The sequence below is a fragment of the Bipolaris sorokiniana genome, assembly GCF_000338995.1.
Source record: "Bipolaris sorokiniana ND90Pr unplaced genomic scaffold COCSAscaffold_19, whole genome shotgun sequence".
Taxonomy (NCBI): domain Eukaryota; kingdom Fungi; phylum Ascomycota; class Dothideomycetes; order Pleosporales; family Pleosporaceae; genus Bipolaris; species Bipolaris sorokiniana.
Window position 1 is genome coordinate 702,650 of NW_006911913.1, and position 14,497 is coordinate 717,146.

General features: G+C 51.1%; 4 protein-coding genes across 4 annotated transcripts; 2 read left to right on the forward strand and 2 right to left on the reverse strand.

Moving 5' to 3' along the window:
- Nucleotides 1–2,494: 2,494 nt before the first annotated feature.
- Nucleotides 2,495–3,426, forward strand: COCSADRAFT_266212 (uncharacterized protein). The gene has a single exon (XM_007707596.1). It carries the CDS (start codon nucleotides 2,695–2,697, stop codon nucleotides 3,214–3,216), a length of 522 nt encoding a protein of 173 aa, XP_007705786.1. The 5' UTR covers nucleotides 2,495–2,694; the 3' UTR covers nucleotides 3,217–3,426.
- Nucleotides 3,427–6,038: 2,612 nt separating this feature from the next.
- COCSADRAFT_129471 (uncharacterized protein) lies at nucleotides 6,039–7,479 on the forward strand. The gene is made up of 4 exons (XM_007707597.1): nucleotides 6,039–6,125; nucleotides 6,181–6,516; nucleotides 6,569–6,699; nucleotides 6,784–7,479. Exons 1-4 carry the CDS (start codon nucleotides 6,090–6,092, stop codon nucleotides 7,214–7,216), a joined length of 936 nt encoding a protein of 311 aa, XP_007705787.1. The 5' UTR covers nucleotides 6,039–6,089; the 3' UTR covers nucleotides 7,217–7,479.
- A 50-nt stretch (nucleotides 7,480–7,529) lies between these two features.
- Nucleotides 7,530–10,289, reverse strand: COCSADRAFT_41857 (uncharacterized protein). The gene has a single exon (XM_007707420.1). The coding sequence runs from the start codon at nucleotides 10,045–10,047 to the stop codon at nucleotides 7,876–7,878; it is 2,172 nt and encodes a 723-aa protein (XP_007705610.1). The 5' UTR covers nucleotides 10,048–10,289; the 3' UTR covers nucleotides 7,530–7,875.
- Nucleotides 10,290–10,881: 592 nt separating this feature from the next.
- On the reverse strand, nucleotides 10,882–14,419 carry COCSADRAFT_129477 (uncharacterized protein). The gene is made up of 2 exons (XM_007707598.1): nucleotides 12,168–14,419; nucleotides 10,882–12,106 (listed from the first exon to the last, which is right to left on the reverse strand). The coding sequence occupies exons 1-2, from the start codon at nucleotides 14,198–14,200 to the stop codon at nucleotides 11,092–11,094; spliced, it is 3,048 nt and encodes a 1,015-aa protein (XP_007705788.1). The 5' UTR covers nucleotides 14,201–14,419; the 3' UTR covers nucleotides 10,882–11,091.
- Between the last annotated feature and the right edge of the window lie 78 nt (nucleotides 14,420–14,497).

Here is a 14,497-nt window from a genome sequence, read left to right on the forward strand (position 1 = left end):
CCCTAGTGACCTTTTCCCCTTGCGACGGTCCTGGTTTGCCCTGCGTTTTCGCGTCGACGATTAGCAGGCCACTTGCCATGTATAGTCATTTTAGAGCCAATGGGCAGTAAGCGGCACACGAACCCTTGTTATGCCTAACCCAGCGCGCCGGCTTTACGTACTAGCATGGTGGCAGCAAAACAGGACCATGGATGGTGCGTTACAACAGCTGTTTTCCCCGACGCCAAGGCTTAGCGTCGAGGCATCGCCTAGGCCTGCTGGCACTTGTTCCCAAGGCGCGTATACAGACATGTGCATGTACAGGTTCAAAGGCGGCCGTCGTACGATGCACAAAGGCAATCGCACGCTAGCGTATGACCTACAGCAGAACCGGGATCACGCGTGATGTCATTCCAGTCGGCCGGTTCGGTTTGGGCGGGTAGTGGAACCCCAGCCTGTTCGCGGGCGCACCGCCACGCGTCGACTGACTGGACCACCTCGCCAGCCTGCTTCGGGGCTTAATTGCGAAGAGTCAGTGGCAGTACCAAACTGCCACAGTGCCAGCACCGCCACATGCCCCCAGCCGAGTCTCGACGTTGCTGGTTGCCCTCCACCTCGACGATCTTTCTGTCGCGTAGCTTTTCCTCCTGCACACATGCGTGCGTCAATGCTTGAAACCCGCGCTTAGCAAATCCTTTTGCACCCCCCCAGCCCCCGCGCAACCAACCGTCCAACGCGATACGCGAGAATCCTCCTGCCCTGCCCTGCCCTCGTAACTGCAGCCACCATACACTCACTGTGTCGTCTACGTGCCTCAGGAGTTTGAACTGCGTCACATCATATACCTACCTATACATGTGCCCCAACAGCTTTTACCCACATGGCACCCACATGGCTAGCCATTCGGCACCAAGTGCTTAGCTCACACACCATGCCAGACCCTAACCAAGTCGACCCATTGCCTCGGATCCCCGGGATTCTTGCGTGTCCTGGTAGGCAAGAGAGAGAAGGAAGGAAACAAAGAAAGAAAGAAAGAGAGAAAGAGAGAAAGAGAGAAGACTGTGCTATATTCCGAGGCTGCCCAAGGCACATTGCCCGCTGCCCTGCAAGGTTTCAGACGCTCTTCACCAGGTACTTACACATGTGCCAACATGACAAGCCCTACAGATACCCAATCCGCCCCTGATCACCTTTTGGTGTCCTTGTTTGTGGATAACGAGGGACCAAAATGGCAGCTTCCCAGCCGTTTTCGTACAATCACAGACGGGATATCTGTTTGTCAGACCCACAAGATATGTCTGCCGTTGAGCCTCAGGCCTTCCGCTCCGTAGCTGATTTGGGCTCCGTCTTCTCTATCCGAGTCTCTAAAATTGCTTGTTTGCCACAAAAGACCCATCAGCGAGCATGCTGAGAGTTCCACCGTTGTCGCTGCATCCCGCGGCCCCTCATTGGAGCCTCAAGAAGCTGCATGGGTGTCGAGGCTTAGTTTCGCGCCGCAGTTGTGACCAATCAGTGCGCTGTCTGCGTAAGAGACCACCTACTCATTGACCGCTACTCAGCGATCTGTACATCTTTACTCGGCCGAGTCTACATCGTGATGTGCTTTGCTTACGTGCGTAAACTATCTTTTAAACACTAGCACACTTCAGGTGATTGATAATTTTCTATTTCTGGGGCAACAACGCGCTTCCACTCCCTCTGCCGGAGGCCAGAATGCGGCACTTCGGGTTTTCGCATCAGTTCCCCCCGAAAATAGTAACGTTCGGCGTCGAAGGGTGGAAGAAGCAATCTGCCAATATGATGTGTGCATATAACCTTTGGCTCAAGACGCTTGCGTCCAAGGCAAGCACAATCAGTTGATTCACTAATTGCCCTTCCACTGACTGAGAGTGTTCGTGTGGCGTAACGGCTCGCTCATCTCTGGGTGCCACCGCCCGTGTCCCAAGTTTTTCTCCGGAACATTTCTTTCTCCCCTTCCGCTCGCACGCACCCACCATCGCACGTTCCGGAGCTGCCCTGCCAGGCTCATCAAACTCCTGAGGAAATCTGCGCTCACACCATCACACCGGTTCCATGCACAAGCATGCGATCTGACTGCCGAATTCAACTACCCATGTGTGTCTACCTACGCGTGTGCCACGATTCAAGCGACCTTTTTCTTAGTCCCGCCCAGGTCTTGGTACAACCTACTGCGCCACGGCGAATCAAGACTGACCCTAGTCGTTCCGCCATCAGAACACTACTCCCGTTACTGTCACCATCACCACTACTGCCATGCACACGTGCTGTCGCTGGAGAAAAAGTTACATCTCTAGCGGAAGCGGAGATGCGCACCACGCAGCGATCGACAACCTTTGAATGCACCAAGTCGTTCCATTCTGCAACGTGTGGCGCTAAGAGTTTCTAGGAAGAACATTTTTCTAGCTAACCTTTTACAACAGGGTTTAGTTCATCAAGCTGCCTTGTATGGTGGCGATCTCACACATGGAACCACACCTAGCGTCACTATCCTGCGATAGCCTCAACCTACTCGGCGTCCAAGGCTTAGATGTGCCGGGTCAATAAGCCCGAGCATTATAGGGGCTAATGTGATAGCAGATGCTAGCGTCTGTATCGTGATGATGAACCATAGCTCTCAGAATTATAAGCTAACGGGACGCGCCGCATGCCCGCAAAAGAAAGGGAGATACGAGGTCGGAGACTTACCATCTCAAGATGTGTATACACGTGTCTGCTGCAGTGGGTAGTGGCAATTCCTGTCACTTGCCGGCCCTGCGACTTGCAGAACCTGGGTTTGGGGCCTCCTTCTCGAGATTCTTGCCTCTTCGGAGCGTGCTGCTTATATTGCTCTTACAATCTGGATCGTCTAGCTTACATAACCTGCATTCATTTCCAGGCGATGGCGGCTGTAGAGGCCTCGCCCCAAGCTCGGGTCGCGTCACGTGGATAAGTCGGAGAGAATTGGTATACCCTCTTGGAAAACTCAAGTTAAGCGACATCTTTTTCTCTCCCTTTTCCCTATTCCTCTGTTTCTCAAAAGATATAGGAGGTCTGGAATTACGTGTACCGGGGTACGTGTTAGCCATGTGCTACACTCTTCGGCCCGGTTTTCGAGGGAGAAACGTGGTCAACTGTACCGAGCCATGCTGCGCAATATCTGCAAAATGGTTGACATGGTCCTTTGTAAATGATTCATGCACCAGGATCGCTTCGCGAATATCCCTGGTTCGACACTGACCCTCTTGGTATCTCGAGTCTGTCAAGGGAGGAGAGGAGATATGACAAGGTTTGTGTGTGGCACAATCGCTTGCGGCGGATGATGTTTCGTTTCGAATATGATACTCTATTCCTTTTACCACTGTCAAAGCACGTAAGCCCAGGTTGCAAGGACTCCATTACCCCAGTCAACCCGGCAGTTGTCTGCTCACAGCCAAGGACGCTGGCCGACTCGTCTGTAAGCAACCGACGATGTCCAGCATTTGTAATCAGGGAGACGTCATCCCGGATTATACGCTGTATTTCTGACAAGAGCCTTTTTTTCTCTTCCTTCACAGCACATATCAGGCGAAGTATGACAGTCCGCTAATGTGTTGTTGACATGCATTCGACCCTTGCCGAGCTTAAAGCCAAATTGAACAAGACGGGCGTCAAGGCTAATGTCAATTGGCGGACCGCCCAACAGCCTAATACCACAAGTTGCGCTTACAACAAGGGAATTTACAAGGTGGCAAAGGATTCCGTTTTGCATCTATCTACCTAGCAATTGCATACAACCCTGTATGCATCTCCTCATATACATATTACGCAAGAAATATACTTAGATGATATTCACTCAAGATTCATACGCACACTATATAGTTCTATTCACACTCCACCACTATCCCACCTTACCCCTCTCCATCTCTTTTCTACTCACCAGCCCTGAATTCCGCGCCCTCAGCTCGACCGAGAATGAAACGGAACATGATCTCCGGTATTCCTCCAAAGTACAGGAAATTACACATGAGTAAAGTGTTTCGCTCCTGTTAGTTGCAGGTCTGCACATCTGCGGATATGCCGGACTAGCTAGCTTTACGAGAATTAAGACAACATACATTCTTCCGTGAAAGACAAAGTATGACAGGCAACAATATAGCTTATATATCGCCATGTGGTGAGCTAGATTTATAGATGTGGGAAGATCATGAAGAAGAAATGTAACTTTTTAAATTGGTTACCCTTGTTATCATGACTTTATAAGACAGACGTTGCAGTTTGTGGGGAAACTTACTAACAACACATATACAACTCAGGTTGGCTATAGAGCAATCTTTTCAGTACTCATATGCAGAAACAAAGCTTCGCATGTCTGGTTCTTCGCATTGAATCGAGCTATAGCATTGCATGTGCGGAATAGGAATGCTGCCTTGGAAACTAATTTTTCTTTCTTCGTGATCGAGGAGATGCAGGTGCGGTGCATGGGAGATAAGAATATGTGCATGCGGCAGTCGCTTTGACTGGGAGGTTTGAAAGCTTATTCGAGCGTTGGTCTAGTAGGATATTTTTCAGATGGTGTTGCGGTGCGTGTTGGTGTTCTATTTCAGGGGCTTTTGTAAAGAAGTGTGATTGCAGTTCATGATACGAAGGTGACCTACCACAGCGAAGTAGTCAGAACACGAAACGTTTGAACAAAGAAGTCGAGAAGAATTCGCAGTAACCATGAGTAAATGTACATCTGCATATATGTACATATAAGAGCTAACATCCTGAGAGCATGCTTTGGCTTCTCCCCCCTCCTCTCTCTCGTTTGATGCCGCAACTGTTTGGCATACTTTTCAATTCACTTAACACAACTTGTAACAGATGAGAGTCATACTATATGCCAAGTTATGCAGCAAAAATATCTATTATTAAAAATTTTGGTTGCGCACTAATGCACTTGTTCAATAACTCGCAGATACCACCACTAATTGGTTGACCTTGGACCCTAGCAATGAAAAAAACTTAGTCTAGTCGAACTGACAACGCATAAAATATCTATGTATAGCAACTGTAAGAGAACTAGTAGCAGGCAACATGCCTGCAATTGCACCTACGTCCGTGGACCACGACACCATCAGACAGTGATCTTTACATAGCCCAATCCGACCAAGTCGAAACTAGTTCAACAGCATTTAGCTGTGACAAGCGTATGCAATTCACGAATAAAGTTCTGAATTACTAGCGGAGACAGAATTTACGTCACATTAGTAAAGCATCGTACGTGCTTTTGCGCAGTGGTCTGATACTCTACAAAACGGAGAGGCCTGCCCTGATGATCGACGCGGGATAGTAAGACGGGCTAGCTGGTTTATTTTATCGATATAGGACATCACATACAGCTGGCTCTTGATCTGCGCATATATGGCATGATGCCAACCTTGAGTCAGGTCAAGCTATAGCGCGCAAAGCCAACGCTTTGTCATTAGCTCGGAGCGGAACAATCATGCCATTTTGATTTCAACGTGTGCCGATGACGATATGAATAGTGTGATACATTAGTCTAGAGTCGGAAAGATCTGTGCTCAAACGGAGAGAGCCCAGAATATGGACGAAACTACCATGGTACCTAGGTACTTCTGTGTCTATTACGTACATGTGTCACCTTTTCCTCAAAAAGATCAGGCTGCAGGCACTTGTAACACCCATGACCTTGTATCAGCACGGCCATCGCTAATATCCGTAGCAAAGCTCAAATTTTCTGCTTGGGCATTTGGACGCTTTCTTAGTTCCAATTAAAGTTTGGGAATACCCAGAGGTCATGCATGTGATGCTGAATAAGGAACAACAGCGGCAAATAGGGACAAGTCTTGCATAAACTTCAAGCTACGGTAGATTTGACAACAAGCAAGTAACAAGGCCACGAGTTGTATACCGAAAAAGGCTAAAAAACCTTAATTGCACGACAGGGCTCAGCAAAAGTCAAACCGCGATGTGCTGCGCACCTGGTACGATCTATACTTGACATAGCGGGGTTCTCGGAACGGTTCCGACCGCGGGCCGATGTGATCCCGGCGGTAGGCGCCGATGGCGTAAGAGCCATCAGCGACAACACATTACCAGCAAAAGCAACCTTGCCTTCAAACGCAATCATGTCTGGAGGCTGGAACACTATAGAGTCCGATGCTGTTAGTGCACCGCCACCTGCACCAGAAAATCCTCTTCAGCTACTGACTCGCGCAGGGCGTATTCACCTATCTGATCGAGAAGCTCGGTGTTAAGGACGTACAGTTTGAAGAGCTCACCACACTCGAAGCATCAGACCTGCAAAATCTCGGTACAATCTATGGCGTCATCTTCCTCTTCAAATACCCTACTGGCGAGAAGCCCAGCGATGTACCAAAGGACGGCACCTACGACTACGAGGCGGCAAGCTCCATCTTCTTCCCGGCGCAAACCATACAGAATGCCTGCGGAACACAGGCGATAGTATCGCTTCTATTGAACAGGGAAGAGGAGATTGATATCGGCAAGGAGCTGAGAGAGTTCAAGGAGTTTGCGGGTGACTTCCCACCAGACGTATGTTGAACTGACGATGATGTCTTGCGACATATGCTAACTCAGGCAAAAGCTCCGTGGCGAGACTCTCTCCAACTCCGACCTCATCCGCGAAACACACAACTCATTTGCACGCTCCTCGCCCTTCATCGACGAGACGCAGCGAACAGCAACCGAAGATGACGATGTATTCCACTTCATCGCGTAAGCATTCCACCCCTTGCTCAAGCCAAAAAAAAACACCCCCCATCCATCCTCGAGCGCACAACTAATGCATGACTCTACCAGCTACACAAGCATAAATAACAAACTCTACGAACTCGACGGCCTCCAACCAGCGCCCATTTCCCATGGACCCTGCACTTCTTCAGAATTCCCCCAGAAGATCATCCCCGTACTTCAACGCCGCATCGCCCGCTACCCGGCCACCGAAATTCGCTTCAACCTCATGGCCTGCTGTCGCGACCTGCGTATCCGCGCCCGAGAGATTGGAGACGAAGAAGAGTTGGAGGAGCAAGAAGATAAGCGCGCAAGATGGCTGTGGGAGAACTCGTTGCGAAGGCATAACTTCGTGGGCTTTGTGGGCGAGCTGCTGAAGAGCGTTGTGAGGGCAAAGTTGGACCAAGGTGGCGATGCGTATGACAAGTGGGTTGAAGAGGCCAAGGGAAGGTCGGCTAAGAGGAGGGAGGACCTGAGGAAACAGGGTATTGCGGAGGATTGAGAGGAATGAGAGGTGGCACTGTCGTTGTGTGGTGGTAATGCAAGCAGGATCGGGTTTTTTTTACGTATGATGACGCTGCATATACATGTCTAAACACATGTGCAGTAGCTCTGATGATTGCCCAAACCTCCCATTTCGGATAGCACGATACACAGATGAAACAGTACATGCAGAGTTACCTTCTTGCAGTCTTGCAAGAACTATTCACAACCCCGCTTATAGTCTGTCATGGTGGTTTCACTTCCCGCCTCTGGCAATCCGCACATTTCCACATACACCAGCAAGATGCAAGGTAGAAAAAAAAAGAATCACGATGATGAGATAATAGTTGATATTTAGGATCATACTACGTCCTTCAAAAGGCTGTCATCTACTAAATACCCTCATCTCGCATCCATCCTCATGATCCAACAACAATGGACACTCCAACAGAGATAAATTAAAAAAAAAACACAATTCCAGCTAGATCCTATAAACGCCATTTTCGCTATGCTAGCTCGATAGTCTGGGGGAGGGATATATGCGCTTCGCTACATTACTTCATAAACGTGGTACGGTATGGTATCGGTAAGGCCATGGGATGATGAGAGAAAAGGGAAACCGAGAAAAAAAAAGGAACAAAGGAAACATGAGCTAATGTCTATGTCGAAATATGACATTTACAGCTCACTTACTGCGCAGTAGGCAGGGGGAGCCTGGAGGACAACAGGCTCCATGGCACATGAAGGGCCTTCAGACAAAACGTAGTCGGTGGTGGGGGTGTCCTGAGTGACGGGTGCAGCTTGCTCCGCAGTCTCTACAGATTCTACAGACTCCACGGACTCGACAGTCTCGACAGACTCCACAAGCTCGATTGCACGGCTTGTAGGCTGTGCGTCCTGAACTTCCAGAACTGCTTCGGCAACGACATCTTCAACCTTCTCCTCAACGTCAGGTACAGATGCAGGCACAGGTACAGGTGCAGCAGTCTCCACCATGCTGATCACAGTCTGAGACTCGGTGACGGTGAGAGTAGAGTAAGAGGTAGCCGTCATAGTCGCAGTAACAGCACTCGGCATTGAAGCGGCCATGACAACGTCAGTGGGCAGCTGGAGCATGTGTGCGGCTGAAGAATCTTGTTGAATCGCGTGCATGCTCATGGCCAAGTACACAACGGCAGCTCCAAGCAGAGCAATAACCATATTACGCTTGTCACCCAGCAGAACAAGGGCATAGTTCTTGAGAAGGGTGCTGAGTGGGACTTCCGACGATGAACGTGAATGGGCAGCTTCTTGGAGTGCAGCCTCGGCCCTTTCTTTCTCTTTGACAGCGTTTTCCAAGGCACGGAGACGGTCAGCGACGGCATCGGACTCGGCGAGAGCCTTAGCCTCCAACTCCAGACGCACAGCTTCTTTGGCTTCCTCCAACTTAGCCCGGAGGTCTTCCTCAAACTTCTTCTTCTCTGCGGCCTTTTCTTCGATGCTTCGTCGTAGCGCTGCAGCAGCCTCTTCGAAACTCTTTTGCAACTCAGCCTCTTCCTTACGCTTCTTCTCATTGGCCTCCTCTTCTAGAATCTTTGTCTTGGCAGCAGCTTCTTGTATTTGCCGTTGAAGCTCTACAGTGTATTGCTGCTTGCGCTGGTCTGCCTCAAGTTCCTCGCGTGCTCGTTTCTCCAACGTCTTGCGAACTTCCTCTGGAACCCAGGGGTGGATCTCAACATCACAACGTTCCATGTCGTTCCAGCACGCACCCCATGCCGCGGAACGCATCAGTCCGTTGGCGGCGTAAATCTTGATGTCCCACTTCCTTGTACCTGCACCGATGCCCTTACCTGGCTTCTTGAGTTGGCGGTGGCAGTCGATGCACATGCTGTGGTCGCCGTTGGCAGACGTGTTGCTGCCCTCGGTAAGTGTTCCTCCACTCATTCGGCTACCCCGTCCGGTATTCTCATCACCAATGCTGGCTGTGTCGTCGTCATCTTCCCGGTCATCGTCGTCTTCGGGTGGTACAAAGTGTCCACATGGAAGTAGTCGGGGCGTCTTGAGCTCAAGGCTCTCCAGGATGCGTTCCTCGAGCAAGTCGTACTCGTCTCTTGGATGTGGAATGAGAAGACCACGGCGCATCAGGATGATGTCCTGCAGCTTCTCCTCTAACAGCTTGTAGTTCTCGACCAGCCAGTCGGGCATGATCCTTGCCATGATGTCGTGCGAGTAGGGTAACTGCATTGGCAGGATGGTGACGTGCAACAGAACCAGTGGAGCCTGCTGTGGAGCCGGCATGGGCCTCGGACTGTGAGGTTCGCGTATGCTTCTCCTCCTCGAGCCAGAGTGCCTTGAGCCTGGCGTCTCGGCTCCCGCATTTCTGTTTGGCGTAGTCAACTTGTACGAGGCCTTTAACCGCTCGTGGGAAGACTGGTGCGCTAGCAGAGGCGGAGGCGAGGACATCTGCATGGCGCGTACAGAGTCTGAGTTGCGGAAGCGAGGCCGCTCCTTACGAGCTCGTGCACCAGCTTCATTCGCTGGCAAGATGGGCTTTGAGGATATCGAGGTTTCTGAGGGAATAGCCGAGACGAAGCTGTAGTGCGACGACATCCGTTGCTGTGAGCCGGGCCGAGATGTGTAGGAGCTTCGGTAGGGCTGGGGCTCGTCGTCGGGTTCCTGGGACTGCTGCTGCTGCTGGAGCTCGATGGTGTGGACGACGTCGTTGGGGAATGAGCGTTCAGAGTGAAAAGAGTCGCCTTCTTCATACATGTCAGAAGGCGACAAGGGTTCGCGATCCTGTGGGTCCTCGTAGACGGCAAAAGAGGTAAGACCTGCCGGCGGCTGGGGGGCGGGGTGGTGCATAGTAGTCATAGCGGCGGGCCTCTGCTCGGTTGCTTGTACGACGGTCGTGGAAGCGGATGCAGTAGCAGGCTCAGCAGTACCGTGGGAGTGAAGAGATGGGAGAGGGAAGAGAGGGGGAGAGGGGCATTGGCGGTGTTGTCTACGAAAAGGATGCGAGGCAACAGGTCAGGGATGCCATTGTGAATTTCACAGAGCTGGTCGTCTTGGTGCGTGGTCACCCGCCCGCGTCTGTCTGGCGAGGTTGGGACACTAGTGGGATGCGCTGGCGACGTGTCAGAAGAGTGCTGGTGATTGTTTACCTCACCGACACTTTTGGCGGGGCGTTTGCTGTGCGCGTAACCGGATGTGTACGGTAACGGCACGTAGCTTCTTGCCAGCCCCATCCTTTCCCTGCCACTCTGCAACGGCTTCATGCTTCCCACTGGCCCGCCCGCTGCATCCTCTCCAGCGTACCCATCTGTTTGCTGGTCACGCACATGAACGATTGGCCTTTGACAGCGTGCAGCCGCCTTCAATATGCAGGTCTACAGCCTCACCTTGTATACCATGAACCTTTGTACCCGCGCCTGGCGATGGCCTTGTACATACTTGTACTACTAAGTACTACTCTGCTCTACTTATCGGGTCGTGCGGGATAAACCCCGAAACGTGCTCGTCACGTGATGTGCTTAATCACCTAGCAGCATCGCCGCACACCGTAAGGTGAAACTCGTCAAATCCCTTTTCCCTGCATCTCCTCTAGTAGGTGGTCTAGATGCTCATCATACCACAATCTAGTACACCGCCCGACTGATCACGCACGCATGCTACATATATTATCAACACAACAAGCGCGACCTTTGACATGGGAATGCGTGGCTTGTATAATCTGTACATGTAGCAAACAGCAGTGCAAACCATACAACCAGTAGCAAGCAAGAGGTGACTCCTCACACAGTACAAAGCTCCTGAAAGCGAACATCATTTTCTCTTGATACTCATATACATATGCGTCGCAAACAAATCTCTTCTTCTATTTCTGTCTCATCCAAGAAACTGCCTGTACATATTCCTCTACAACTCGTCCTTCTCCTTATTCTGCTCTATCGCCTTGTTGAGCGCTGCGAGAATCTCCTCTTGTGTTGCGTCTTCGGGGACATTCAATTGCTTCAGGATGCTCCCCTTATCGCCTTTGCCTCCAAAGTTCTTAAGCTTGATCCCATCGGCATCTATGCCCGCCTTCTTGAGCGCCTCCTGTAGCTCCTCATCGCTCGTGCCCTTGCTTTCCTTCTCAGTCTCCTTGCTATCACCCTTGGCCTTGTTAGCCTTCTTAGACTTGCCATTCTTAGTCTTGGGCTTGGTGGTCTTGGGCTTTTGCTGGTTCGGCGGCTTGAAGTGCTTCATCTTCTTCATCATCATATCCATGATTATATCGTCCATCTTCTTCTTCTCCGCCTGAACTTCCTTGACTGTGAACGCAGGGTCGTCAGTCTCGCCAAGCTTGCTCTGCTTTGCCTCATTCTCCTCGAGCCAGGTTTGGGCCTTAGATGCAGCGTCCTGCACAGCCTTTAGATCAGACTCTGTGTAGATGGTAGGTACTTCGGTAATTTCAGGCTCAGCCGGTGTCTTTTCCTCGTCGAGCTCGTCCATAGGGTCCGTGGATGGAGATGCAGACGCTTGAGCCACAGCCTCGCTGCTCTTAGAGCTCTCCGCTATCTGTGTCTTAATCTGTCCGTCAACAAGCTGCTCAACTTCCTTGATGTGATCAATGGTATCTTTGAGCTCCTTGAGGGCCTCTGGGCGCTTGGATGCTTCGGTCTTGCGGTTGAGAACAGGCTTAACGAGGTCCTCAAGCTCCTTTAGCTTGCTTCGGAGCGTCTGCTCATCCGCCTCTGCACCTTCTGCATAGAGCCAATCTGAGGTGGTACCAAGTTTCTCCTCGAGAGTAGAGCGAACCGCCGAAGTGGATGCACTAATGAACGGCTCATCCTCTAGATAGTCGCGTGCGCGGTATGTGAAGGCTTCCAGTGAGTTAAGAACCTCTTCACGAGCGCGACGGGCCTTGTCTGACGCATCGAAAGCAGCGAGCCTGTCTCTTGTCAATTTTCTGGAAAATTAAATAAAGTGCATTCAGCAAAGACGGATCTTACCTGTCTTGCATCCTCTTGAACTCCTTACGAGGAATCTTCTTGTAACCTAGCTCCACAACATCAAAAGTATGAGCAGACTTGACGACCTTAATCTTCTTTTCGGTAGCTTTGGCGGCATCAGTGCTCTCGGCATCAGCAGATGACGACGAGGAAGAAGAGGCAGAAGAGGCAGAAGATTTGGACGCAGATGATGAAGAACTTTCGTCCTCTTTCAGGGCTTCCTGATCCTTCTTGCCACCCATGCCGAACAAGTTCTTCACACCATCGACGATACCAGCCTTGGGCTCTTCAGACTCGCTTTCGCAAGTGACCCAAGCAGAGAGAACTTCAGGGGTACCAGTGATGGGGCTTAGTCTGACCTTGACGTAATTGTTGAAGCTTTCGCGATCACACTTGTCCTCGTCAATCATCTTGGTAATAACTCTGGTCAAGTTACCACTCTTGAACTGAAGAGTAGGCTCTTTTGAGACGGCACCTTTGGCTCCAGGCACAGCCTGGTACATGGAGAACTCGAACTCGCCCATCATTTGGAAAGGCAGATCCTTGACCATGCCGATTTTGGTGTTGGGTGTGAATATTTTCTGGTCGCGATCCTTCAGGTCAAACATGTACTTGTAACCGTGGTTGTAGCCCTGGGTGTCCAACTCGCGAATCTCCTTGACACGGAAAGAGGGACTCAGGCTAGCAGCCTTGAAGGCAGCGCCGAAAACAGCGGCTTCATCGGAGTTAACATTAGCCCTGATCTTGCCCTTTCCAGCAATTGCCTCAAGACGAGCCTGAACAAAGGGAGTACGGCTTGCACCACCATGGACAATAACAGAGTCAATATCAGCCAGGGTAAGACCAGCAGCTTCAAGAGCTCGGTTGATGGGGCCATCAACACGTTCAGCATAGGCTGTTGCAAGCTCCTCAAACTTGGTACGAGTGAGCTTGTACCTGAAGTCAACGTCCTCGTAAAAGCTTTCGAAGAAAGCAGATGTGTCCTTGTTGGCGCTAAGCATCTGGCGAATCTTCTCTGCCTCCTTGAAAAGCTTGGCGGCAGTACGTCCGTGAGTCTTAACCTGCTGAGCTGTGAAAGATGCGCTCTTGGCCGCAGGAAGCTCGATGAATGTAGAAACCATATCATCGACAATTAGCGAGTTCAACGCATCGCCTCCAAGCGTCCTGTCCCATCCGGTACCCATGACTTGAACTTCCTGGATAGTCTTGGTGCGCTTGCCTGCGTCCTTGACCGAACGGCCCTGGAACTTGACAATTGTGGCAGACGCTGAACCGGCGCCCATGTCGAATACCATGTTGATTTCTGGCTTGCCATCTTTGGTGATATCAGGGAACGTCCTGCTGGTGGCATAGTTGAGACCAACAGCTAAACCATCGGAAATAACGCTAAGAACCTTGAGGCCTGCCAGCCGGGATGCGACCTCTAATGCGCGCCTTTCGGACACAGTGTAGAAGGCTGGGACGGTAAAAACGACCTCTTGGACATCGTAGCCCTTGCCTGCCAGCGCCTTTGCGTTTTCTCTAACATTCTTCAGTTCCATAGCCAATAGCTCCTCAACCATGTATGATTTATCCTCTCTGAACACATGACTCTCAAAGCTGACTGTTGGGCGTCCCTCTGTGGCAGTAACCTCGAGGGCTGGATACCTCTCCTTGTACGTGGCGACCACATCATCCTCACTCGAGATGCCCAAAAGGTGCTTCAGATTAGGGTACACATCGCCAGGGAACCGTGCCTGTAGCGCAATTGCATCGCCACCGTAGAAGCGTTCGGGATAAGAGCCTGCAGGGAGGGCACCGCCTTTGGATGGCTTGAAGGCAATGGCCGCAGTCTCCTTGCGCTTCGAGTCCTTTGTGAGGACAATCTCTAGAGGATTTCCGGGCTTCACAAGCGCAGCCTTGATGTATTCGGTACCGAGATCAACACCGATGATAGCTGACGCAGCGGAGGCGGTCGACGAGAAGAGGAATGCGAGACCGAGGAGGATAGTTGCGGGCGAGAGATGGCCTCTCCGGCGTCCGGGTGGCGCCATGTTGTGTGAGGAAAGAGGCAATGTGTCGCTAACCGCAGGCGCGGGACACTTGTAGTGGGATGTGCGGGCTCCGCAGGGCACAAGTAGGGTATATAGTGTTCAAGAACAGACGAGGACGTAGAATAGAGGAGAAGAGTGAGGAAAGAAAGGGAATCAATCCCAGTAAAAAGCGGTGAGTAGGGTGTTGGCCGGGATCGTGATTGACAAAACGTGGAAACGTGGAATGGTGGTGGTTTCGTAGTAAAATGCAGCCAAGAGCTACCCTGTTCTGACACTATTTGACACCTGGTCTTTCTC

Bases quoted from the DNA above. Each gene is read 5' to 3' on its own strand.
- COCSADRAFT_266212 (XM_007707596.1), top strand. From the start codon at position 2,695: ATGTGTATACACGTGTCTGCTGCAGTGGGTAGTGGCAATTCCTGTCAC.
- COCSADRAFT_129471 (XM_007707597.1), top strand. From the start codon at position 6,090: ATGTCTGGAGGCTGGAACACTATAGAGTCCGATGCT. The intron at 6,517-6,568 runs GTATGTTGAACT...CTCAGGCAAAAG, and splicing joins CGGGTGACTTCCCACCAGAC to CTCCGTGGCGAGACTCTCTC. The intron at 6,700-6,783 runs GTAAGCATTCCA...TGACTCTACCAG, and splicing joins GATGTATTCCACTTCATCGC to CTACACAAGCATAAATAACA.
- COCSADRAFT_41857 (XM_007707420.1), bottom strand. From the start codon at position 10,047: ATGACTACTATGCACCACCCCGCCCCCCAGCCGCCGGCAGGTCTTACC.
- COCSADRAFT_129477 (XM_007707598.1), bottom strand. From the start codon at position 14,200: ATGGCGCCACCCGGACGCCGGAGAGGCCATCTCTCGCCCGCAACTATC. The intron at 12,107-12,167 runs GTAAGATCCGTC...GACAAGAGACAG, and splicing joins TTCAAGAGGATGCAAGACAG to GCTCGCTGCTTTCGATGCGT.